Genomic DNA, 25,924 nt, shown 5'->3' on the forward strand with positions numbered 1-25,924 from the left:
TTCGCGGAACAGGCTGAAACAGCGCGGCCTGGATTTTTGCTGTCTGTTTTTTGGCCTGGAGAGACAAGCATAGGTCCTGGGTGCTCCCGCAGGCTCCCAGCCCTTTCCGACGGTGTGGGGGGCACCGTGAGATGTGTGAGGAGACTCCTATGAGCTATAAAACCTTGCGCAAGATAGCTAGAAAGACCAGACCACAGGCTAGCCTCAGCTCTCTAAGGGGTGCTACCAAAGGGATGGGGGGAGCGTGTGAGCTCAGAAGTGTTGTAAATAACTTTCCATTCCAGCTAACAAGCTCCGGAATAAAACAAACAAAGAATAATAAGTCGTCTCCCATTTCCAGCGTTATCACCCGGACCAGGCCCCACGTCAACTCGGGAAGAGGAGGAAGTTGGGGCTCAGTCGCGAGGACCATGGTCACTGTTCGCCACCCAAGATGTTATTCACTGGTAACAATCCCCATTATCTGCCCCTACTTTGGTCTAATCAGACAATCGCTAATGCCAAGGGCTGCTTCCTGCGGCCTCTGGGACGTAACCCGCGCAAAGGGGCGGGGGCGGGCGGGGCGGGACGGGGGCGGAGATGGCACCTTCCGGACTTGTCCCGGCTTCAGCACTCATTCAGGTACTTAACACCCTGGACACCCGGACTTCGTCTTTCAAAGCCCACCGAGTGGTGAGAGCCGTTTATATAAACAGGGATTCCTCCGTAGAGGCGCTGGCATCTCTGAAGCCAGCGCATGGCGAGCGTCTCTCACTTCCACCCGTAGGAGCTGCGTCCCCAGCTGCCCCTGGGTTCCTAGCCTGCCCTGTCCCCCGCTTTCTTCTCCTTCCGGGCCATGGCCACCTCAGGACGCCTCGGCTTCACGGTGCGCAGCCTCCTGAATTTACCGGAGCAGGACGCGCAACCCCGGGTGAGGAGCGAACCTCAGACGTGCGTTTCTCAAGCCGCTGCCTGGCTGGAGTCGGAGCACAGCCACTGTGAGTGAGCCAGGACTGTGGTGGGGGACGGAGGGAGAACCCAACTAAGCCTCTGGCCGGTTCAGGGACCCGGAATGGAGATCCCAGCCCAGAGTCAAGTTTCTTTAGCCTTAGAACAAGCAGGGGGCTCTGTGGTCCTCAAACCGCCAGGTAGTGCATCCGTGCATCCTGAGAGTATAGCCCTGCACCTAGACTGCTGTGGAGATGGGGTGTCTGGTGTCTGGAGATTCCTAAGGGTCAGAATATTTAATGCACCTTCCTCTGTGTCCCAGGGTTTTGCAAACCTTGGGAAAACAGAGGTGCCCAGAGTTGATAACCCGGCTTATGGGAAATTGGTCTGCCAACTCGGCTACCGTTGCAGTTGTTTAGAAGGACCCCAAGGTGGTTTCTCTGGGACATCGTCTCAGGCTTGGTAATTACTATTTGTAGTATGGGTGAGGTCGTAGGAGTAGGAGATGTGGGTACCCAGATGTGAACCCAGCAAAAAGAAATGCTCTCAAATCCCCGTGCAAGGGAGCTGGGGCTCCAGCTGGAGTCGCGGGTGGGAGGTACCAAGCCGTGTCTGTTTTGTGGTTCCTAGCCTCAGATGAGAGCGGCCTGGAGACAAGCCTTGCAGAGCCGTCGCAGCTGGCTTCCTTCCGGCAGGCATCTCCAGGCTCTGACACGGAGAAGAGGAGGAAACGGAGGGTTCTGTTCTCCAAGGCCCAGACCTTGGAATTGGAGCGACGCTTCCGACAGCAGCGCTACCTGTCGGCGCCGGAGCGAGAACAGCTGGCTCGACTCCTGCGCCTCACGCCCACGCAGGTCAAGATCTGGTTCCAGAACCATCGCTACAAGCTGAAGCGTGGGCGAGCGCCAGGGGCCACAGAGTCGTCGGATCTGGCAGCACTAGCTGATCCGCACGCCGCTCCCAGCCTACTGCACCGCGTGATGGTGCCGGTACTAGTGCACGACGGGCCACCCTGCAGCGGCAGGGGTGCGGGGACCGCTGCGGTGGCCCAGGACAAGTGCAGCGCACACCAGGCCACCGCATGCTCAATGCCTGGCTATGCTGCCTTCGGGCCAGGCTCGGCGCTGGGCCTCTTCCCTGCCTACCAGCACTTAGCACCCCCAACTCTGGTCTCCTGGAACTGGTGAGACTGACTGGAGTCACCCTGGACTTGGGACACTGCTGTTCAGCAGGTCTCAGTAAAGCTACAGCCAATGCCTGAAAGTGAGCAGATTGGCCTTGAGGGAGCAAGCTCTTCCTGAGTCCTGGATCCCTGGCAGGTCCCAATGAGCAGTCGCAAACACACACACACACACACACACACACACACACACACAGCAGACTTTCGCCAAGACTCACTGTTGTTCGCCAAGAATCACTGTTGTTCTCGCACCGTGAACTCCAAAACTAGATTTTGTTTCTTGAGCCTTATTTGTATATTTTTAAATAGCGATTTGTATGAAGCAAGTTATTTTTTAAAAGAAATAGAGTATTTTCCCCTTGATTTGTGGGTGCTAGAATGGAATGTGGTGGTTTGGGTCCCTGGCGCTCCTGCCACTAAAAGGAATGGGGATTGGTTTTCCTTGACTGGGGTTGGGAGAACCCGCGGGCTCCTAGCCCTTTACCCTGAGGTTCACCACCGCTATGTTGTATGTCAGACTGAAATTCCAATAAGGCTTTGGGAAGGAAAGGAAATGGACTTGGTCTGAGACAAATCTGGGGAGTGGCATCTCTGCCCAAGAGAGAAGCTGGTGATTCTTTAGGCTCCAGTTCAATGTGAATCCCGCCCTCTAGGCAGGGTTCCATGCTCACCGCTCTTTCTAGCCCAGCAGGATAAGGGAGCATGGGGACTGTGGAGCACCAACTTGGAACCTACAGTCAAGCTCATGGTCTTCAATGTGCTGTCATTTCTTGCCTTCTCAACCAAATGACACCTGGCAGTGATGGGACAGGATAGGAAGAGTAGTGAAGAAATAAAAATCAACGCCCTGACTGGTGCTGGGCGCTGCTTCCGAGCGACCCTGGGAAAAGAGGAAGGCATGGGAGATTTAGCAATCTCATGTTGGGGGCGTCGGCTGGTAGGAGTCCCTCAGCAGTGCCCACACTGAGGGATCACCTCTTTTCCAAATCCTCGGTTTGCACCTGCTCTTAGCCTGAGAGTTAAAGAGGGAGGGGCCTCCAGCGCAGGGAGTCGCTTTCCCGGAAGCAGCAAGCAGCAGTGACCTTATTTCTGGGTACCCACTTCAGAAAGAGCCGTCCCCCAGGAACATGGACGAGGACCCTGTTGAGGTCTAAAGAACAGGCATTGGGCTTGTTAGGGGTGCTAGCTTTCTTGTCCAAAAAGGAAGAGGAGGAAGAGAGAATGTTGTCACCTGGGATGGGGGGTGGACAGTATGTTTGGGTCTCAGCTGCCTGCCACCTTGTCTTCCATATGGATGCGGCTATCTTAGAAGAATCTCCATCCTTAAACCTTCTTTTGTGTTGGATGTTGAAAAAGGCATTGTCAGGCCTAAAAAGGACCTAGACAAAATCCGCACTGTCTCAATTCAGATCTCTGTTTAATCAGTTTCTGGAAACAATGTAGTGGGTGTTAGGCCAGACAATAGCATCTTTTTAAACCTTGTGGCCTTCAGGAAGACAAAGGGCTCGAATTTTATGGGCTTACAACTTCAATTAGAGCATTGCCAATGTGCGTGGGAGATTATCAAATTTGTATCATAAAACCCCTTTCTAACAAATGATTAGTAGGGAAAGAGCCCCAACATTGTAAGACATACATTGGGACCTAGCAGGAGCTTCCCTGCTAGAGTTGGCAGAGCAGATGTGAAAGGAAAAGATGAAGGGATTTCTGAGGATGGTCTGAGTTGGGATTGGTAGCTGTGGTCAGCTGGCTGTGCACTCGGCTCTTCTATGCTCTTCCTTCATGAATTGGTGGAGGAAAAAAATCAATGGCTTTGGTTCACTAGTTGGTGCCTAGGACAAGCTCCTTAATGTCCTCAGGAGAAAGTTAAGAAGAAAACGCCCCCTGCTGAGCCGAATGTGTGAAGTGGAGAGGGCCTATAAACGTGAGGTCTCCAGAACAATGTGGTTGTGTCTGTGGGGAGACTGTTTAACCAGGGAGGTTTTGGGGGAAAGTGTATTTACAACCAAATTCATCATGGTCCTACAGGATGAGCCAAATTAGAGTCACAGCAAGATGGTTAGGGTCACAGCAGGATGCTCCCAGTGTGAGCCAATTGTGCTCTGAGCTGGAAGGGGACAGTGGTGTCAGCAGCTAAGGCACACACGGTTAGTTTTAGCTCTGCATTCTTTTACTGGTGACTGGAAAGGCCTTCCTTTAGAAATAAAAGACCTCATGGGGAAAGCGCAAAATACACTCTCATCACACCGACTCATTGTAGAAACTCAGGTTAGCATCTATGTTATGCTGTCCGTATCTACTATAAGATGGCAAACTGTCCAGTTTCCCTTGTGACCCAAAAGGTCAATCCTCCTCGGTTCCGACAAAAGCCAAATTGGAGTCCTGTGTCTGCCAACAGCTGTGAAAACAGTCAGGGGCTCCCTCTCCAGAGCTAAGTGTTTCAATCCTGCCACTCACCACCGCCATCGCTAGGCAGATTTACACCCAGAGAACCTGTAGGGAAACTTGCTGTGTTTCCAGGTACATTCACAGCTAATCTCACAGAAACCTTAGACACACACACACACACACATGCACGCACACACTAACACAGACCAGGTTGAGGAAGGGGCAAAACGTTGTGTTATAGATAAGACACCAGCACAAAGTAATTACAAACCTGAAAGGCTCTACTATTGTCTTTAGCTTAACTCATATTTAGCCACCCTCCAAGCTTCCCTTCAGAGGACAATTGTCACCTTGTATATATCATGGAGCTGCCATACATATGAACAGACTGCAAGAGCAAGCTGGAAGCACCAGGGTCACTCTAGAAGCTGCTTGAAGTCCAGCAACTTGCTAACACATATTATTATCCCTTGTATGCCAGTGGATAGACCAAGGTTTTTTGCATATAACACATTCAATCCTCAAGAGATAATACTGCCAGCCCCACTTCCAAATGTGGAATCTTAAGGTCAAAGTAGTTAGTCTAGGGGTAAGCGGTAGGCTGAGACCTTTAGATCTTGGGGAGTGTGTGTGTATTATATAAATGTGTACATGTAGGTATGAGGATGTTCAGTGTTTGTGTGTGCAGAGGCCAGGGGTTGATGTTGAGTGTCATCTTCAATTGTTTCTACCTAGCTTTATGAGATAGAGTCTCTCACTGAACATGGGACTCCCTGATTCAACTAGATTTGGTGACAAGAAACCCCAGGAATCTCCCCGTAATCACTCATCCATAACAAGCAGCTTTAAAGGTTGAAGCATCTCCCCAGCCCTTGCCTCTAGATATTGCACTTTTAATCACGTGATAGTAATTAGTTTGCAGTCTCAATCTTTTTTGTTTTATGATTTTCTTTTTTCACACCTTTTATTAAATTTTTTTACTAAAATAATACAAAAGGGAGTTGTTTTATGATTTTCATTCAACAGTCTAGTTTACCTTTCTCACAGGTGTTTTCTTAAACACGTGTTCTTCCTTCCTTCCTTCCTTTCATTTTTTCTTTCTTTCTTTGGTTTTTCGAGACAGTATTTCTCTGTGTAGCCCTGACTGTCCTGGAACTCGCTCTATAGGCTAGATTGACCTAGAACTCAGAAATTCGCCTATCTTTGTCTCCCAAGTACTGGGACTAAAGTTGTGTGCCCCCCCCCAGCTAAAGATATATTCTTCAGCATCTTTCTGCCTCTCTGTTTTGTGCCCACCCAACCCCATCTTCCAAACCTCCAGTCTCTGTGTTTCCCCTGGGCCTGTCAGTGTTCATTCTTGTCTCGCTGTCAGTGACACACAGCTCTTGTGCAGGTCACAGTATCATTCCACCATTCTTCTTACCGTGACTATCATTGCACCATTCTTCTTCCAGCAAAACATCTGTTGCTGCTGCCTTGACACCAATTGTATACTCAGTGTTCAGTGGAGTTGTTGCTGACTCGGAGAAGCCTCCTTCTCCTTCAGTGGTTCCCAACCCCCATGCAGGATCCCTGTGGAGCTGTGTGTCTCTGACTTTCTTAGCCCTTTTCTAGGTCTCCAATTTAATCTTTATTATTAAATATCATCCTCTTCACGTTTCCTCGCTGTCGTTCCACTGTAAACATTTTCACTTCATCTCACTTAAATCTCTTCCTGGTGGAGATTGCAATTTTCACTTCAATTTTCTCTCCTTGTTGTTCAGGAGATCTTACATCTCAGCACATCTCTTGTCTGGCCAATTTAGCACTTTAGTATCTTAGGTAATGTGCTGCTGAAGGGTTAGAAGGAAGTTATTTGAGTCCAGGTTAACCTACACCTTCCCTTTTAACAATGGACTTTTAATGTTTGTGATTCTTTTTCTTTAGCTGATACAATTCATTAGCCTTTCTGTCTCTCTTCCTAGCCCCTCTTTGTGAGTGTGTCTCTCTTTCTCTCCACACATGCAAACACACACACACACACACACACTAAAACATTTTGCCTTGTGAATAAGATACACAAACACGTGGCTATAGACTTGTAGATTGAATATTTTGTTAACTGTCTGTCTGCCACGGATGTTTTAGCAAACCAGCATATGCAAGTTGGCAGTGGGTATGAATAACAAGCAGTCAAAGTTGCTTTTAGAGGAAATAGGGCTACTACCTCCAGGCACAGCAATTTCTGCAGATGTGACTATCTCGTTTAGCCTTCAGAATCTGCCCGAGAAACTGCATCCCGCAGGACTACTTGTATTCCAAGCCATTCTGGAGGTAGAGACTTCTGAATGCCTCCTTGATTGTTTTCAGAATTCCAGTTCTGTAATTGTTCACCCCCTCCCCCCTTTGATCCCACTGGGCACGTGCACAAGAACCAAAAGGTATTTAACATTCTCCTTTCCTCTTACCACACCTATTGCTCAGTCTGTAAATTCACTGGAGAACTGAACAATGGTCCCTTCGATGCTAAACTATGTAGCGATGATTTGGTCTTACAGGGAGACCACTGAACATGCATACGCTCTTTCTATCCCAGCTCCAATCTGCACGTTCAAGTTTAAGGGTTCTCGGGTTTTTCAGTATATGTCCAGTACATATGCTTATTCAGGAAAAGAAATCATTACAAATTAGAAGTAGAAAGCAGTCTTCTCATTAATAACCTGCCTTATGGACCACCACCACCAAAAACCCTGTAGGTCTTTTTCGAGGTTGTGTAATTTCAAAAGCTGCTGCAGCCCCACAACACTTCAGTGGGTAGGGTGTGGCCGAAGGGACATCTGAGGGACTGGTCATGCTTAACTTCCTCCTGTATTCTGACTGGGTGGTCCTCTATGAGTAACAGGTTTTCAGATGCTTTTCTTCAGCTGAAAGCTCTGAATTGGGCTCTCTCTCTCCCTGCCATTCTTCTTCTTCTTTTTCTTCTTTCTTCTGTTCCTCTTTCTCTAGCCTGGGGATTGGATAGAATATTTGGAAGAATTTTCTAGGAAGAAGAATGTAGGCTGTTTGCAAATTAAACTGTGACAAAGTGCCAAGAAAATCCATTCAAAGGGCCCTTGACTCTCACCTAAGATGCCGTCTTTCTGCTGCGTCCTCCTCCGCAGCCTTGCTGAAGGACAGTGCATTAAGCAGCAATTCCTCCAGCTCTAAAGAAGTCATCAGCTTAGGTTTAAATGACCTCTTGGGAGGTAAAGTCTCTACCAGAGGCAACCCCAAATCACCCTAAGCTCTCGGGATCTGATGCAATCACATAAGCATCCACACAGATACAACAAAATTCAGATGTAGAATATGAGACATGAAAAGATGAGAAAAAAATGAGACGGTGAGCAAAGAACCTGCTGCTTTTGGAGGGAACTGTTTTACTGCCTAATCATGGAGATAGACTCAGAGAACTGTCTGAATATAACACACTGCCAGTTAGTTCCCTGCCAGGAACACTCCATATTTAAGTAACAGGTAATATAGCTTTTCTTATTCTTCACATATGAGTGAAAAATTAAATAAGACCTATCATCTTATTAATTTGGGGCTGTGTATGGCAGAGAGTATTAACAAAACATAATAAATATCCTAGATTTTTTTCCAGAAGAAACTACAAATACCTTTCACCTCTTCGTTGAACCTGTTGATTAAAAAAAAAAAAGTAAATATATTCACAGATAATTTATATATGCCTAGCAACAGGACGATTTCAACTTAATAATACATTTTAGAAATGAATATGATGCATTGTGAATGGGTATGGAGACTTTGGGAGTGTTTTTAACCTACGTTAAGACAGGGAGCACAGAAATGTACACACAGGCTGTGTTCCTAAGTCTGGGAGTCTCTAACAATGGCATTTGGTTTCTCATTGATGGTACATGAATCAGAGACTCAAGTAAGGTGCTGAAGTGTAGAGGGGAGATCTCATCTGTCTCACTGTAAACTACAATCACCAAGAGAAAAGACTGGGGCCATGGTGACTTGGAAAGAAGGGTTCCCTTTTATTTCTCAGTTTGCTCTTCTCTGTAGGCTCAAGAGTCATGTGCTGGGGTTGTCTCTGTCCTTAACAAGGTAAAAACCAAACCAGGAGCCTAAGGACAAGAATGTAGAGAGAAGCAGCTGCTTGCTCCTCCTTGGCAAGAGTTTGAAGGAGACTTCACGGTTTCTGGGGAGACGCAATAGGTGTGAAACAATTGCATTTCTGAAGGTTACACAGCCGAAAACCCACAGCCCTGAAGTCTTAGCATATGATGAATTTGAAACTGAGCCTAGAATGTTTTCTGTTACTTTAAAGATCTCCGGTGGGGGGTAAGCTGCAGTTGATGCCGCTTTAACTTCTTTCCATAATTGCCATCACAGGGTGCTGCAGCCACTTGGTTTGTAGACCGCAGAGTGAGAACAGGAAAGTTGCTGGGACACAGGTCTCTGGACTCTGAGGAAGGAAGAGTACCCCATCATCCCATCTCCTCAGCAACTACTTGGAGGCGGTGGAGGCTACAGGAGCTGCTTTATTCTGTGAAAGCACTCTGTTCTCATACAACCCCACACCAACTACATGACTGGCCTCATTTAAGATGTCTCATTCCCAGCTGAGGAAATCATTTGTACAGTAAAGGAGGCCATCAACAAAATGCAAAGACAACTTACAGAATAGAAGGAAGCATAAGGGGTGTGTGTGTGTGCTATCCTAGATATGTGAGAAGCTCATACATCTCAATAGCTGAGCAACAGTAATACAATAACAACAATAAACCCATATAACAAAAGGATTTGAATTGCCATTCCAAAGCAAACACAGATGTTCAACCACTGCGTGAAAAGGTACTCAACATTACTAGCATCAGAGAAATGCAAATCAAAATCACAATAAAATATTAACCTATGCTTATTAGGGTGTCTATTTATCAAAAAGAGAAGGGGAGGCAGAGGGATGCTTTGTGGGTGCTTTTCAAGCCTGACAGTCTGAGTTTGTTCCCTGGGTTTCACATGGTAGAAAGTAAAGACAGACTCCTGTGAGCTGTCTTCTGCCCCCTGTACCTACACTGTACTGTGCATAAGAGCATAAGATCTCACACATACACACACACACACACACACACGTACACATACATGCACACATACAGGCAAATGCACACACATTTAACATATATTGAAGAAGTCCTGCCTAGAATAAAACTGTATTATTTTAAACTTATTCTTAAAAGTTTAGAATACGAGAATTAGGACAATTCAAGGGCAAATAACAATAATGTGAAATACTGAGAAATGTGAGCTTGCCAGTCTAGTTCTGAGACAAATCCAATATGTTCACATATTATGCAGCGTGCGACACACAAACCCAAAGTCTGCTTTTTAATTTAGAGCCATGATTTGTTTCACCAAGCCTCCTCTGGTGAAGTTTATTATGGACGATACAATATATCTGTTCTATTGAATATTTAAATGATATTCTTTGCGGTGGTGTCTGCCTCCACCTACGGATCTCTAGGAAATGCTCTTAAATATGGATTGCTGGCTGAAGAACATCCCCCACATCCTTTGTTCCAACTCACTGGTTCTCCTGCCTTTAATTGTTCCCCAGACCTCTGATACCTCCACTTTCCTTCTTACCCAACTCAAGTTCCACAACAAATTGTTTGAACTTCCCTGTCTATACCCTTGACCTTATCACACTCCCTACTCCTTTGGGATTACTATCGCATTAAAACACCAATTAAATTTAGCTTTCCCGTCTCTCTGTCCCTGGCCTCAGGCAGTGGTGCATAACTGGAGAAAAATAGGCAATTACATTGACTAGTCTCACTGTAGATTTGTGACCACTAACTCAAGTTCCAAAGGATCTGACACTCTGTTAGACCTCTCCAGACACTGCACACATGTCACATAGAGTAAAAAAGTAAAAGAAACTTCTAAGCTCTTTTCTCAGTCACCCCGAAGTTCTCCCCACCCCTCTCTTGATGCAGTAGGGTCCCAGGTTGTCTAGGCCACCCTCAAACCCATTATGTGGCCGAGGAAGACCTTGCCCTCTCCTGAGGCACATGCACCATGCCGGGCACTTCTGCTATCCTCAAAGACAGATGAAAGCTAGAACAGTGGACTTAACTGATTCACACCCCCAGGAGCAATGAGGTTGCAAACTCTAAACTTTTCAGTCATGCTTGTGGGGTGCAGAGGTTCCTGATAAAGCAATTAGTTTACATTCACTTAAAAGTTAATGTCACGGAGTGTAACGACTCTTCTGATCCTTTGCCCACTGAAAAGCAGTTCCCTTTTTTATGATCCGATGAATAGTGCTTTATATATTCTGCTCAGAAGCCCTCTCTTCTACGAGATGCGAGTTTTGCAATTACTTCCCTCAGTCACTTGATTTTTATTTTCTTTGTGACATCTTTCAAATAACATGAAATTTTAATTTTGATGAAGTCCACTGGATTGATAACCCCCTTTTTTATTTGAGCTTCTTGTATGCTAAGAAATCTTTATTAACCCAGGGTCATAAAGAGCTTTTTTTCTGGAAGCTTTATATGTTTATATCTTATATTTAGGTCTATAATTCATTCAATTAATTTTTGTTGGGAAACAAGACTTGAGATTAATTTCTTTCTCTTGACAAACCCAGTTACCATATCAGCATGTCTTGCTATCCTTTGTGTTCCCAGCTGTTGCCATGGAGAGCATCCCTTTGTTAAAAACGACCCCACTTTGATATCCTGTGCTTTTGTTAAACATGAACTGTGTATCCATGTAGATGTATTACTAGAGCCTTGCTCTGCTCCTGTGATTGGCATGACTGCCTGTACTTCCACCAAATCACACTTTTCTGGCTGCTTTGGCTTTACAGAAAGATACAGAATCGGGAAGTGAAAATCATAAAACTTTGTTTTCTAGAATTGTACCCTGGATGCTCTGCTTACAAAGTACCATCCCCAATTAGTTTATCACCTTGTCCATTTAAGGGTTTGGGTCGCAATTACTTGGAGTTTACAGCCTAACTTGAGAAGAATTCTTTTTTTTACCCCTTGAGATAGTGTTTCTTTGTGTAATCTTGGCTGTTCTGGAACTCTCTCTATAGATCAGGCTGGCCTCGAACTCATAGAGATCCACTTGTCTCTACCTCCTGAGTGCTGGGATTAAAGATGTGCACCACCACCACCCAGCTAAGAATTCGTTCATATTTTTATATTAAACTCTCCAGTATAGTTGCTTGAATATTTTTGTCTATTTTGAATAATGCTACCAATGATCATTAAGGTTCAGGTATCTCATAGTCTTTCCATGCCTTTGTCTCTCAAGATATGACCTCACTCTTATCCTAGGCTATCCAGAACTTGCAAGATTTTTTTACTGTGGTTTTTCTCAAACTTTGCATCTACCTGATTCTAACTCTCCAATGCTGGGATTGCAGATGTGTGCTACCGTGCCTGGCTTGCGGCTTCATTTTCTTCAGCTGTGTATTAAGGTTTTGAGGCACTTCACACTGGAAGTCATGTCTACCAGCTACCACTCTTACCAACAGTGAACACAAGTTCTGTTTTTTCCTTTCTGACCATCACTTGTTATCTTGTGCAGTCATCCTAGGGATAAGAAGTACTTACTATCTTATTGTATTTTTATATGCATTTCACTGATGATTTTATTTCCACCTTTGTATTATAAACTATGCATGTATTGTTTTTAAAAATGGATGGTCCATCAGCATATATTTTAATTTATAATACACATTTTAATTGGTCTCTGTCTAGTTTTATGATCCAACTTTCAGAATTGCTTCACTCCCGACTGACACTCTCTGGCTGGCATGGCTGGAGTGAGTGGACCTGGGGATGTGACACCACAGCGAGGGTGGACTTGGGGAGGTGAACAGACTCCCTCTTCACCTCGAAGGAGAGACAAACTGTTCTCCAGGGCAAGAAAGGAAACACTGCATTTTCACGGGAAACGTCATCTCGAAAAGTTCGCTCTGGCTCTTTCGCTCGTTTTGCCCAGACAAGTCAATCCAGCCATTGGCGCTCGCGATGCTCTCACTCTCCAGTGGTCTTACAGTAAAGATGGATGACTGTGTCTGAGAGGAAACCAGTCACGAGAGACCCAGCGCTGTCAAGGAGCAGCAGAACTTCTAATGTGTTGCAAAGAACACTTACACAGTTCTCTTTTTATTTTCAGCTGATTCTCTTCTTTTCCAGAGAAAAAGGATGAAATGTATTACACAGGAGTTGAGAAAGGAATCTCCAATGGCTAAAGAAACATTGGTGCAGAAAAGGAAGTTCCTCAAACATCTGCAAGGGAAGGAGACGGGGTGGGAGTTGGAGGTCCTATGGACTTACAGTGCACTTTGTGTGGGATCCTGGTCATGGTGCGTGTACCTGCATGCACGTGTGTGTGTCTGTGTGTGTGTCTGTGTGCATGTGTGTGTGAGTGTGTGTATGTACCTGCATGCACGTGTGTGTGTCTGTGTGTATATCTGTGTGCATGTGTGAGTGTGTGTGTGTACCTGCATGCACGTTTGTGTCTGTGTGTGTCTGTGTGCATGTGTGTGTGAGTGTGTGTACCTACATGCATGTGTGTGTGTCTCTGTGCATGTGTGTGTGAGTGTGTGCCTGTGAGCATGTGTGTGTGCCTGCGTGCATGTGTGTGTGCCTGTGTGTGTACCTGTGTGCAGTGTGTTTTGCCTGCATGTATGTGTGTGTGCCTGTGTGCATGTATGTATTAATGTGGGTGTGTGTGCCTGCCTGCGTGTGTCTGTGTGCATGTGTGTGTACAATCTATGCAGGTGTCACTCTTCAGGTGCCCTCCACTTTCTGTTTGAGAAAGAATCTCTCTTCAGCCCAGATCTCTATTACAGAAGCCAGGCTAGCTGACCATGCGCCTAGAAGGATGCACTTGTCTCTGTCTCTCACTTTCCGTCCCTGGGAGTGCAGGTATGTACCATCCCGCCTGGCATTTTTATATGAATTATGGGAATCCAAATCCAGGCTCTTATGCTTGCCATGCAAATGCTTTACCAACTGAGTCATATCCCAAACCCTTCAGCACATTGTGATGGAGTACTGGTCCAGAAAATTGGCCTAAAATTGCAGCAGGGTATATTAGGAGATATTTCCATCAGGAAAAGTGGTGATGTGATCGTGGTAACTGAGACAAGCTTTGCTTTTCCTGTCTCTTTCTCTCTTCCTTTCCCCAGCTCTCTTTTATACATAAGCACACACCACCAGGTCACTTTATATCATGTTTATTTAAAGGCAGTTTCCTATTCACCAGCTACTGTCAGTCTCCCAGGCAAGTCTGGCTAAAAATGGCAGATTTTTAGCCCCTTCTTGTGGTTCCTTTTATATAAGAAGGAGATCCCACACTTCTAAAAATTTCTCTTTTTTTTTACAGCTTTCTCAGTACTGTGGGTTTTTTTTTAATTTTTAATGACCAGAAGACATTTCAGAAATAATGAAATTCACTAGTAATAACACTAGATTATCCCCAAAATTGTCCCACTGGCATGCCCGCCCTCTAGGGATGTATTAGGAACAATGTGTGTGGGGGGTGGGGGACACGGTCAGTACTGAGAGGAGGGTGGGCATAGTGTTCTTCCCTAATGAAAACAGAATTTAGGGAAATCTCATAGAACTGTAATTATCTGCCCTCAAATCTCCAACACCTGCCTGAGGGAGCCTGGATGGATGTCAAGACAAGGGCAGATTCCAGTAATGTAATATAGGCAAGGCAAGGGTTTCTGCATCTTCAACAGATTACAAAAGAAGTTTGCAAAGTTCCTCTCACATCTAAGATTCTGTGAGACTATCTGTGTCACAGATACCTGTGACATTACCTGTGGGGCATCGTACATGTAAAGTACCGGTGGCCATGGTTTATAACTCTGAGGATTCTCTGGTCCGTGACCTCCCACCCTCCCTTCTCCCCATTAACACAGCATCTGTAGCAACAAAGGGGCTTGACCGCCCACCCTGACAGTTTGGTTTCCATATAGTTCAAGGAGCATGAGATGGGGATGAGGATGCTGTGAAAAGGGGCGTGTCTCAGCTGAGCACCCACCAGGCGGCGCATGCCCTGTGTGAAGGGCCCAGGACTCTCAAAGGGCCTCTTGTGCAGGCAGCATGAGAAGGCAAGAGATCGTCGTCTCACTTGAGTGTGTGTGTGGTGTATGCATGAGTACATGCCCGTGCGTGTGCGTGTGCATGTGCGTGCGTGCGTGCGTGTGTGTGTGTGTGTGTGCTTGTGAAGAACAAAGGTCGGCGTGGAGCAGGTATATCACTCTCCACGGTAGATTTTGAGACAGGGTCTCTCAGTGAACCCTGAGCCGTAGATCTGGCTACGAAGCCTCTGAGATCATCCTGCCCCACCACTGGGATTACACAGGTGGCCAACTCCCTGGCTTGTATTGGCTACTGGGATCTGAACTCAGGTCCTTGTGTAGGGAGCACTTTACTGCCCAGGGTCGTCAGTTCACTTTGAATGCCACATGTCTCCAGTGCTTGGTCTTGTAACACTGTGTCTTTCACCCACAGATTTTAGGATTTGACTTTCTTCCTGGCCCATTGCCTATGTGGCAATACACACTTTTCATGTTTGAACTTCTGTCTTGACTACGTTAACCTAATTGAGGGTTTAGGTAAATGTGTTGTCAATGGCAAGATTTATGGTTGTCATTCTTTTAGGTCCATAAACCCTTTCTTTTACCAAAATTAAAAACTAATCATGACTATTGTATATGAACAGAAGGACACAAACAGTCACTTAAGTGCTAAGTGCTAGCCAATCCCTTTTCCTAGAGAAAACTCTAGGAAACCAGTTCTGAAACAAGGAAAACTGGGTTCAGGCAAAGGCTTTGCAGTCTTTTCCCGTGGCTTTTAAGATCATAGAAGTGAGCCGAGAGTTAAACATGGTGGTACATGCAAGTTGTACTAATTAGAGAAGGTGAAGAGGTTGTCCTAACTAGTAGGCTTTTAAATGTATGTACATTTTTCTCACTCTCTTCCCTGTGGCAGATCTTTATTTATCTTTTTTAATGTGTCATTTATTTTATTTTGAAGCACTGGAGGTGGTATCCAGGGTCTCCTTTGATTTTTTTTCTAGCGCCAAAATGCAGTTTGATGAAGACTGTTGATGAAAAATCAGACGTCCTGGACAGCACTCCGTCCCTCCTTGACTTCTGCGCCGCTGTTTGCTTCAACCTCTAGAGGGCAGCATGCTATCAAAGAAACTCACCTGAGGCCCAATTAGAATCCCTTTAACTGACCAGTTGCCTGAAGTTGTTTCTTAGGAAAAGGGGGTGGAGTGGTGATGAGGGTGTGAAAAATCCCAATAAGATACGCTACCAACATTTAAACAATCATTAGCTATCTAAAGATTATTAAGTATTAGGTTATTTTGAGCCGATCCGATGAATAGCCTGGGAAATAAAGAAATCTGACGAATATGGATGGCTACCTCCAGGAAGGAAGTCAGTACGTGATTTCTCGACCCGGTTCCTTCTTCAAAAGTGACTTCCAGTTGTGATCTCATCTCTCTAGACTTTTGGACCAGGAATAGAGGCCCCGCTCTTCCTCCTTTTATCCGAGCTACTTCCTTCATTTTATTCTTGGCTTATGTTGGTGTGGGCGTGTGACGTCCCCTGCGTTTGCGATCATCATTGTTTCATTGTTTCTAAGGGTAATGTCACTTTCTTCACTGAACCCAGTCGTAACCCGTTCACGCCGAACACAGCAGACAGAGACCTTAGCCGCGGTCAGATCACAGGAAAGCTCTGGCACACAGGCTTCCAGACCCACCCACCCCTGCACTGCCTGGGCTCACATGGATACATACGGCTCACATCAGAGTTCTGCTCTCCAGGACCTTCAGGGTGGCAGTCTAGGCTCCTCCACCAGTCACAGCCTGTGATTCTATATATGCAAAATGAAAAAGGTTGCCAAGTGCTCCCCCTCCCCACCCCTGCCTCCTAGAAATGCAGATGGGGATTACTAGGTTCTTTGATGCCAAGAGCATCTTGGAGAAAACAGAACGCGATTTCAGCTATTCAGAGCCACACCTTTGAAGTCCCCCACAGCAACTCTGGTTGACTTGGATATCTCGTGACTCCTTCTCATTCTCAAAAGATGTCTAGGATTGTTTGAGATAAAAGAGCTCTTACTTATATATGGGATGTTGTCAAACAGGACACTAGAGGGATTTTTTTTTAATGAAAAACAACCCTTCCAATATTGAAAGACAGTATCCATTAATTCAATCGAACATTATTTTCATAAGCAAATATGTTTGAAAAATTAGCAAGCCAATGCATAAATAAATTACTGACATTGAAAGCCGTTACTGGCAGGTATGATAACATGTTTCCTGCTAACTAGTTTCCATGTCTTTAGAAGTGAATTTCTGGCTGCCAGTGTTTATGTCACAGATGGTTCCCTCACCTGCTTCATTAAGGCCTGTTTAGAATACAGTTCTAATGTAGGTCTTATTCCACGTAAAGCCACCTAGAGATAATTTTAAATGATCAGATCGACTAACAAACACGTAATCAAGAAGCTCTTAAAATTTTATTAAAATTCAGGTCTCTCACCATTAGCAAACCTGCTTCATTAACATATTAATAGATAATGTTCCTGCTCATAATTAGCGTGTATTTTCTTGGCATCATTGTGGTTGAAAGAATTCAGGTGGGGTTGTATAAAGTTTTTTCCCCCTCCTGCTAACAAAGCACCTGGGACAACAACTGACACCTCTGACCACAGTGTGCATTTTCATCTGCTTCCCTCCCTCCACACTTCCCTTCTGAAGCTCAGTCCTGACTGATTTCTCACATATCCAGCTCACTACGAATAACAGTAAGCTCTGAAAGAGATGGTGGCCTGGCCACTGGCTGAAAATTGAAGCCTGCCTGCAAGAGAAACTCCAGGCTCACAAAATTCTTATCTAGAATTTGAGAAAGGCAGCCATATGAAAAAAACTTAGCCTCTTTTTCTTTAATAATAATAGTTTAAAAGTTCCAGTTCTTCAATTTTTGCGTTCTAGAACAGAGGTAAGAAGAGTGGCGTCCCTGTCGAGGAAGGGCGTCTTACAGGGAGAAGCGATTATTTGTATTTTCATAGCCACAAAGCTTGAAATGAAGTCATGGTGCTGTTTGAAATATTCTAATTGAAGGAAGCAACTAGCTGTTGCTCATTAACAATTTAGAATAAGGTTGGTATCATCCTTAAAGGGCCCAACCAAATAAAATAGAAAATTATGTTTACATTAAAACTAGCCATTGTCTTCTAACATGGCCTTCTAAAGAATTAAACTTTTCTGTTCCACCACAGCCTCTCTGAAGCTGAGGTTTCCTGTGACTTTGAAGTTCACCTGACGTTCGGCAGGCACTGCTGTAGTGATCCAGGTGCGCAGGAACCTATTACGTAGGTTTTGCTAGTGAGGGGTTTGCACTATGTCTCTGCACTTGGGGTTCGGGTCTCAGCATCTTAGGTCTTAGAGGACATCTGGACCCACACTTATTTTACCCAGAAGGAGGTTCAGGCCCAGAGAATTTAGCAACTTTCTCCAGCTACCATCCTGCTCAGGAGCACAGCTGAGCACAATATCAAGACCTTTTAGCACCTTTTTCTCTTTTGGCTACATTTTCATTCTTGAAAATTTTCCACTCTTGGTTCTCTCAATAAATTAAGAGGAGGACTAGGTTTGGTGGCCCATGCCTTTGATTCCAGCACGTGCAAAGCAGAGGCAAGTAGAACTCTGAGAGTTCGAGGTCAGCCTCGCCTACATAGCAATTTCCAGGCCAGTGAGAACTATACACTGGGACCTTGTCTCAAAAAGGATGATAGCTATGAGTTATTGGAACAAAATAACACAACATGCTGATTCTGAGACTTAGTAAGTTGGATACAACGTGGAGACCATTTGCATCTCCTGACCAGGATACCGTGCAGATAAATGGGTGACTCGAACACAATGCTAGGGACCCAGTTTTCTTTCCTAACACTGTGCTCCCGATCTATTTCCACATCTATGACTTAAGTGCACAGCCCTCAGCGAAGCACACTCTCTTTTTGCCGGGATAGAAGTAGTAAATGTGTGTACTGTCCAGCGTGGGGTCCAGTAGCCACATGAGGCTACTGAGCGCTTAAAATGTAGTAAGGCAACAGGCAATTGAGGGACTGAAATTTTATTTCATTTGATTTCAATAAAATGTAGGCAGTGGCTATGCTATGGGATGGCACAGATTTAACATATTCTGTAGAAGAGAATCAGTTATCAGTGAGCTAGAGACCTCTGGTGGATGGGAGTGTCACCTACAAGACACAGAGTACAGCTTAGAAAAGGTGAGTGACTGATTTTAAAGACACAGTCTTCTCTAAATTGCTTACATATTTTAACGCTGACACCACTTAGGATGTGCCGTGAAAATTCTCTATATAACAAGGGATGAAGTGCTGAAGAATGTCAAGACTAGCTGTTCTGGTTGGCGGTCTTTGGGTGATACCAAGTTCTTCCCGGGCTATTAGCAGGACACGGGAAAGAACAACTGACTAAAAATTGTTGCATTTTGATCTTCACATGAACAGTAGAATACAGGAATTCTCAAGACAGATAAATGGATCATTCTTCGGGTCTGGAGATAGTCTCCGCACGTGTCCTACCAAACTAAGAAATGAGAGTGTAGGCTGACTGAAGTCTCTGCTGAATTCAGGTCATAGGCTGTTTGGTCATCCAGCTAGAAAGTGTGCCAAAGCTGTTTGTTTATACAGTTGCCTCTCTGAATTTACAGTACCTTTGAATTCTTGTGCTGAGTTAAAGCAATGAGATGCGGCCCTCTTACTGCTCGTACATTGTGTTCCCTTAAGTGACTCTTTTTTTATTATTATTATTTATTAAAGATTTCTGCCTTCTCCCCGCCACTGCCTCCCATTTCCCTCCCCCTCTCCCGATCAAGTCCCCCTCCCTCGTCATCCCTAAGAGCAACCTTAAGTGACTCTTGCTGATGAATTTGTATTTCTGACAGTCACCTCCCACATAACTCATTGCTTTCTTTTACTATCAAAACCACAATTGTTCAAAACACAGTCCTTACACACGCACTCTCTAGGGAGTGTGAGGGCTCCTGTTTTTTCTCTAGCTGGGATCTCAGGAGCTACATTCCCAGTCCTTTGAATTTTATTTTGAGAGAGAGAAAGATTTCGTTTGTAGTTCTGGCTGATCATGAGTTTGCAGTCCTCCTTCTCAGGCCCTGGAAGGGCTGAGATTCCAGGTGTAATGCTAGCACACCAGATTTTATTAGGGGTCAGGGATCGCGTATGCTAGGCAAGCACTCTACCCATTCAGCTATGCCCCTAGTTCCATGCTCTTTAAATAAGATGGTTTAATTTTCTTCTTGATATGAGAAATCACTATCCATCATATATCTACATCTTTCTGGAAGAGATGGAGTTTGCACTAGTCACCTTATGTCCCGTTGAAGCAACTAAGATAGTGCTACCTTGTCCTGACTCCATTTGGACTGCATAGACACTTCTCAGCCTTGTTGTCCGAAACAATCACATCTGCCTTGACAACACAGTTGAGGATTTTCATGATCCGGACCATGTATTACCAAACTAATTAACGTTTATGCAAACTTCAACTAAAATAACTGAAGTCAAGCCTAATCGTCAGGTGTCTCAAATAACCACTATGCTCTGTCAAAACAAATGTAGCAAGGTTACCCTGACCCTCATCTGACATTGGCGTTATTGTGAGTTTTGCCTTTATTTATTATTGTTATTATTATTACTGCTATTGCTGTTTTTAAGACAGGGTCTCTACATATAGGCCTGCCTGTCCTGGGACTCACTGTGCAGACCAGGCTGGCCTGGAACTCTGCCTCTCTCTGTGCTCCCAGTGCTGGAATTAAAGATGTGCACCTCCATACTCAGTGTTTTTGCCTTTTTTTTTTTATTTATTAAAGATTTCTGCCTTCTCCCTGCCACCACCTCCCATTTCCCTCCCCCTCCCCCATCAAGTCCCCCTCCCTCATCATCCCTAAGAGTAATCTGGGTTCCCTGCCCTGTGGGAAGTTCAAGGACCACCCACCTCCATGCAGGTCTAGTAAGGTGAGCCAAGATACTTGGAGAGAAGAGCCTGCTCCTGATCACTGGCTAATAAAAGACTCATATACTTTTCATTGACTTAGCATGGTTGTCTGTATCTTTATTGCACGGATTTATTACACTGTCTATATAAAGGATTCAAATTATACAATCTATACATTAAAAGAAAAACACTGAAATTGAGAGGTTCCACGCAATCCAAGGCCCTCTTACTGTAGGCGGAGACTGCTTGTTCATTTCCCAGCTACCCCTACCTGAATAATGACACAGAAACGATGTTCATCACATACACAGGGGACTCTCACATCGTCTTATGGCCTCCATTGGCACCAGGTATTGCCCAGACATACATGCAAGCAAACCACTCATATACATTAAATAAATAAATAAACAAACAAATACTTTAAAATGTGATGTTAAGACAAGGCTTCAGAACACCAAATTCTAAATGTGGAGCCCTGAGCAGGGGCTGTGAGTCCATGCTGGTGGCAAGCTCTTGAAGTCTGTGCTGGTGAGCAGGACCCTGTGCCAGCCTCACGCCATCACCAGCTCTAGGGAGCACTTCTCAGTGCTTCTCACTTGGTGTCCTGACTCTGCCGTGTGCTACTTGTTTTCTCTGGAGTAAGAAAATCCTATATATGGTTGGTTTGGGAATCTTTGCTGGTTGCCAGGGCTTGGATTTATAATATAGCAGAACAATTCTGGAGTAGTTAAGGACCCTGGACAATTTGTCTTCAGGATGCATAAAGACACAAGCAAACACACTGGCTTCAGTGTTGTTTTAAGTTCAGAAATACCCAGACCCCCGATTTTTTATACTATCATAGATTAAGTAAATACAAGCAAAGTAAATTGTATTTGTTTCCCCCAAAGAACTACATTTCATATATCCTATGCTGTGTACCTATAATTGAACATCGAAATATCTTTTTTGTTTGGATGGCCATCCATGTGATGAAATAAAACCCACATATTGCATAATTCAATTTTTATGAAGTGCCAAGATTTATAGAGAAAAATTAAATTAACACTTGATTAGGTCTGAGAGTTGGAAATGGAGATTAAACTCTAATGGATATTTGGGTTTTTGTGGTTTGTTTTTGTTTTTGTTTGAAATGATATAGATGTTCTAAAAATTGGTCTGTTATGATAGCTAACTGCACAGCACTAAAAATATACCAAGGCTACTGAATTATGTATTTGTAATGAGAAAAGGTGTGTACATTAAAGATCAATGCAGTGGTTTAAGTAGTCAGTTGTCACACATGTTCAAGTCCAACATCCTTCTTCGTTTCTCACTTTTCTTCCTTTTGGTCACTTCTAAAACTCTTCTAGGGAGGATTTTAAAGTTCACATGGTCACTTTGGAACCAATAATATTAAAAGTTTTGTTTTGACAGTACATAAAAAACACAATGATGATGATTATTAAATTGGATAGTTTTATGGACTCTTTCTTAATTTCTTTTTTTTTTTTTTTTTTTTTTTTTGGTTTTTCGAGACAGGGTTTCTCTGTGCCTTTGGAGCCTGTCCTGGAACTAGCTCTTGTAGACCAGGCTGGTCTCGAACTCACAGAGATCCACCTGCCTCTGCCTCCCGAGTGCTGGGATTAAAGGCGTGAGCCACCATCGCCCGGCTCTTTCTTAATTTCTTTAGCATAATAATATTCCTAGTAAATTGTAAGTCTCTGTGTATGAGAAAAAAATTCATGAAAAAAATCCAAGCAGAATGTCTTAGTTAATTTGTGATGTTTTCACATAATACCTAAGACTGAATAATTGTAAGAAAAAGAGATTTTTTTATTACCAAGGTAAGAAGGTTCATATCTAGTTAGGGTCTTCATATCATGCAATTGATCTCATGTAGGACAGAAAAGAGATCAAGAGTGAGCAATGCAGAGAGAGAGAGAGAGAGAGAGAGAGAGAGAGAGAGAGAGAGAGAGGTGAGCACAAAGGTGCCAAACTCATCCTTTCATTCGATACTAATCTGTGATAGCTAACAAGCCCCCAAGCCCACTCTGAGAGACAGTGGCAGTGCTCCATCCATAAGGGCGTCATCCAAGCATCTACAGAAGGTTCCACCTCTCCACACTGTTTTTAGTACATTAACTTTGTCAGGCACATTGAAAATATAGCATGGCTAGAGAAAAAAGCTAGCCAAATAGGGCTGCCAAGGTCAGCAAAACTAGAGCTCCCGGTGTCCTCAGGAATAAGGTGTGTCCAACACCCACAACTTTAGTACATATTCGTCTTGCTGATGGAATTGGAGAGTTTGAAAACAGGCCATGGTGGAAGGTTGCACGTAGATGGGTTCTCAGTTGCCATCCTTACTCCTGTGCATCAGGAGCTTCATTGCGCTACACAGTCATTCAGTTAATACTATGGGCTTTAAGGTCTATGGGAAGAGCAGGAAGAAACTGAATCTCATAGAAGTTAAATAACTTGCCCAAGCCCTTACAAGTGTAGTAAAATTATTTATATCATAGATGCAGTGTATGCGTGTGTGTGTGCATGTGTGTGTGTGTGTGTATCATACCCTATACTTTAGAAAAGGGGAAAACCTTGAAAAGTTACATCTGCAGACTGAGTCTGAGAAAACGGGCATGAATAGATGTTCTGTTCTGGCACTTTCTCGTTGCACAGTATAGAACTGAGACCAGTCTTATCAATGATGGGGCTGTTGCCTTTTTATCTTTGTTTGTTCTGTTCTCAGACAGGAGGATCTCTTTCTCTAGGGCATAAAATGGACCTTGGAGATTTAACTCGTGACAAAAGGAAACATGTTTTATCACTCTCATTTCCAGACAACCCCTGGAGTGCTGAGATTTTGTCCATCTTTGATCAAAGGTTCTTCCCAAAAGGCTGATTTTTATGAAATTTCCTGATCTGTGTTAAATGGCATCACACTAACACTGACATGAATGAGGAGCAAGGGGTGGGCTGGGCACAAAAGCCCGGTCTCTTAGGAGTTGATGTTTTGATACTTTGTCAGTACTGGCTCAATAGCTGAACGAGAAGGCTCATAGGCGATTATGGGGGAGAGGCTGACTGGGTAGAGAACAGACTACCTGTTACATTTATAATTATAGGTGTTATTTTGGCTCTGTAATTAAATCAAAAACAAGTCGCATGTACATTAATTAACTTAAATGTTATTATAAAAAATGTAAGTAAAATCAATGAATAAAATAAACTTCTGGATTTATGAATATGACTTGAAGAAAGATTGTCATTCACTCAAACCAGCAGAGTTTATAACTCCAAAACTGAACCCAGTAACAAACTCTACTGAGTCGAGCTGAGATGAGGGCCCTAGAATATATGTCACAGAACTCTTATCACTCAGGAAATAATGCAATAAACCCTAAATAGAAAACTCAGAATTTTAAGTTAAGTCATGGACACAGTCAAGTGCCCATGTACTTTCTACCTGATTTATTAAGATAGAATAGGATTTGTCTCAGTCCTTTCGTAAGTAGCCCAGGAATAAAGAAGAGATTCATTCAAATTGGCATCAGACTCAGGGAAATCACAGTTGTGTGGTTACAGAGAGTTCGACCTCCTGGAGGTCAGAGAGACAGGGGCCCAGGTGCAGAGTTTGTTTGAAAACCACACAGACTCCTTTACTGAGGGATAAAAGCTTCACTTCCTTTCACTATTCTTTCTGTTGCTTATTCTACTCTATCCTTTTTCTATTCTGTTCTTCTGCCCTGATGTTTCCCTCCTGTGTCTTTTCTGATGACTTCCTTCTCACGACTTGCTGATGTCTTCTGTCCATTCTTTATTCTTTCTCTTGCAGCTTACACCCCAGCAGAATCTTTCAAGCAACATAAAAATTACAGTGTGGCTACATTCTATGTGAATGATTACAATGAATAAAAGTGAAAAACCCAACTTGGTTCCTATTTCTCTTACATAATTAAACATCTTACGTATTACAGATGAAAAACAAATTATTCTCAAGAATCCATACACAGTTAAGCATTCATCTTTTTGACTTCTCATAGATCAGGAGCCTTTCAGCCATAACTGTTTACATGGGCAGCAGTTTTTATAATTGCTAGAAAAGCAGGCTACTAATTTTACTTTAGTATTTTAGACTTCTGTCCAATTATCTTAACGAGCTATCCAATTCTTTGTTTTCTAGTTTCCCAATAGTAAGAAGAAGTTGAGCTAAGTCCTGGGACTTGGTTGTTTCCCTTATTTATTAGCCCAAACCACAGTCTATCTGGCTTCTCAAGAGAAACTCATAAGTCCTAGCTTTGTGACACTTCCGTGTTCCTATTTTCTATCCTCTGCAGCCCGCACTCTTTCGGGCAGGGGCAACACTTCCCACCTTTACCTATATTGATTCTATCTCTAAACTCACCTCTATCACAATCCCTTATTATATTTGTCAAAAACCCTTACTCATCAAAATTCTATTTAAAATAACACTATTATTGCATAACATCATTGCTTCAGTTAAACAGCACAGTTTAAGATAAAATCATCTTCATAATAATCAGTAGGCTAAAATGCCCAGTAGAACAGGATATTTCCTTGAGACAATCACACCACATTAAGGCCAGTGGGGATTTCCCCCACACCCATTCGCACCAAGCCAGATACCAGAGAAAATAGCAGTGGTAAACATGTGAAGGCACAGCAGTAGCAAGAGACATTCTACAGCCAAAGCCCTCGGGGCTTTGCCTATCCAAGATTCACCCATTGTTGCCTTGTACTCTTGTGGGCCAAACTCCTGAAGTTCAAGTGCCACTTGCTGTTTTTCTGATGTGGCCACTGACATATGGTAACAATTGTTTGGGGCTCACTGAACATTTTGTTGTTGTTGTTGTTGTTATAAAGGGCTCTCATGCCAGACATGGTGGCACACGCCTTTAATTCCAGCATTAGGAAGGTAGAGGAAGATATATCTCTTTGAGTTTGACGTCAGCCTAGTCTACAGAATGAGTTCCAGGACAACCAGAGCTACAGAGTGAAACACTGTCCCAATAAACAAACAAAAAGTTCTCTCATATTTTTTTATTGGTTATTGTTACCCTTGCTGTGAAAAAAATACCTGCCAAAAGCAACGTAAAGACAAAAGGAGTTCCTTTGGCTCACAGTTCAGGAGCACAGTCTACCACAGTGGGGAAAGCATGCATCAGGAGCATGTCTGTCACAGTGGGGAAAGCATGCAGCAGGAGCATGAGTCACCACACCTGCAATTAGGACAGAGAGATAAATGCCGCTGCTCAGATTAAAAATAAAAAAGAAAGTTCCATTTAACCTTTTACATTGAAAGATTTTTGAAATAACATGCAGTAATTGCCAAGCTAT

The 25,924-nt window shown here is 43.9% G+C and overlaps 1 protein-coding gene across 1 annotated transcript; it reads left to right on the plus strand.

The window, feature by feature from the left end:
• The first annotated feature begins 835 nt into the window (after nucleotides 1-835).
• Nkx2-8 (NK2 homeobox 8) lies at nucleotides 836-2,114 on the plus strand. The gene is made up of 3 exons (XM_057783410.1): nucleotides 836-977; nucleotides 1,058-1,063; nucleotides 1,558-2,114. Exons 1-3 carry the CDS (start codon nucleotides 836-838, stop codon nucleotides 2,112-2,114), a joined length of 705 nt encoding a protein of 234 aa, XP_057639393.1.
• Nucleotides 2,115-25,924: the final 23,810 nt, after the last annotated feature.

This window comes from Chionomys nivalis, chromosome 10 (assembly GCF_950005125.1).
Source record: "Chionomys nivalis chromosome 10, mChiNiv1.1, whole genome shotgun sequence".
Taxonomy (NCBI): Eukaryota; Metazoa; Chordata; class Mammalia; order Rodentia; family Cricetidae; genus Chionomys; species Chionomys nivalis.

Coding starts and splice junctions, on each gene's coding strand:
- Nkx2-8 (XM_057783410.1), top strand. CDS start 836: ATGGCCACCTCAGGACGCCTCGGCTTCACGGTGCGCAGCCTCCTGAAT.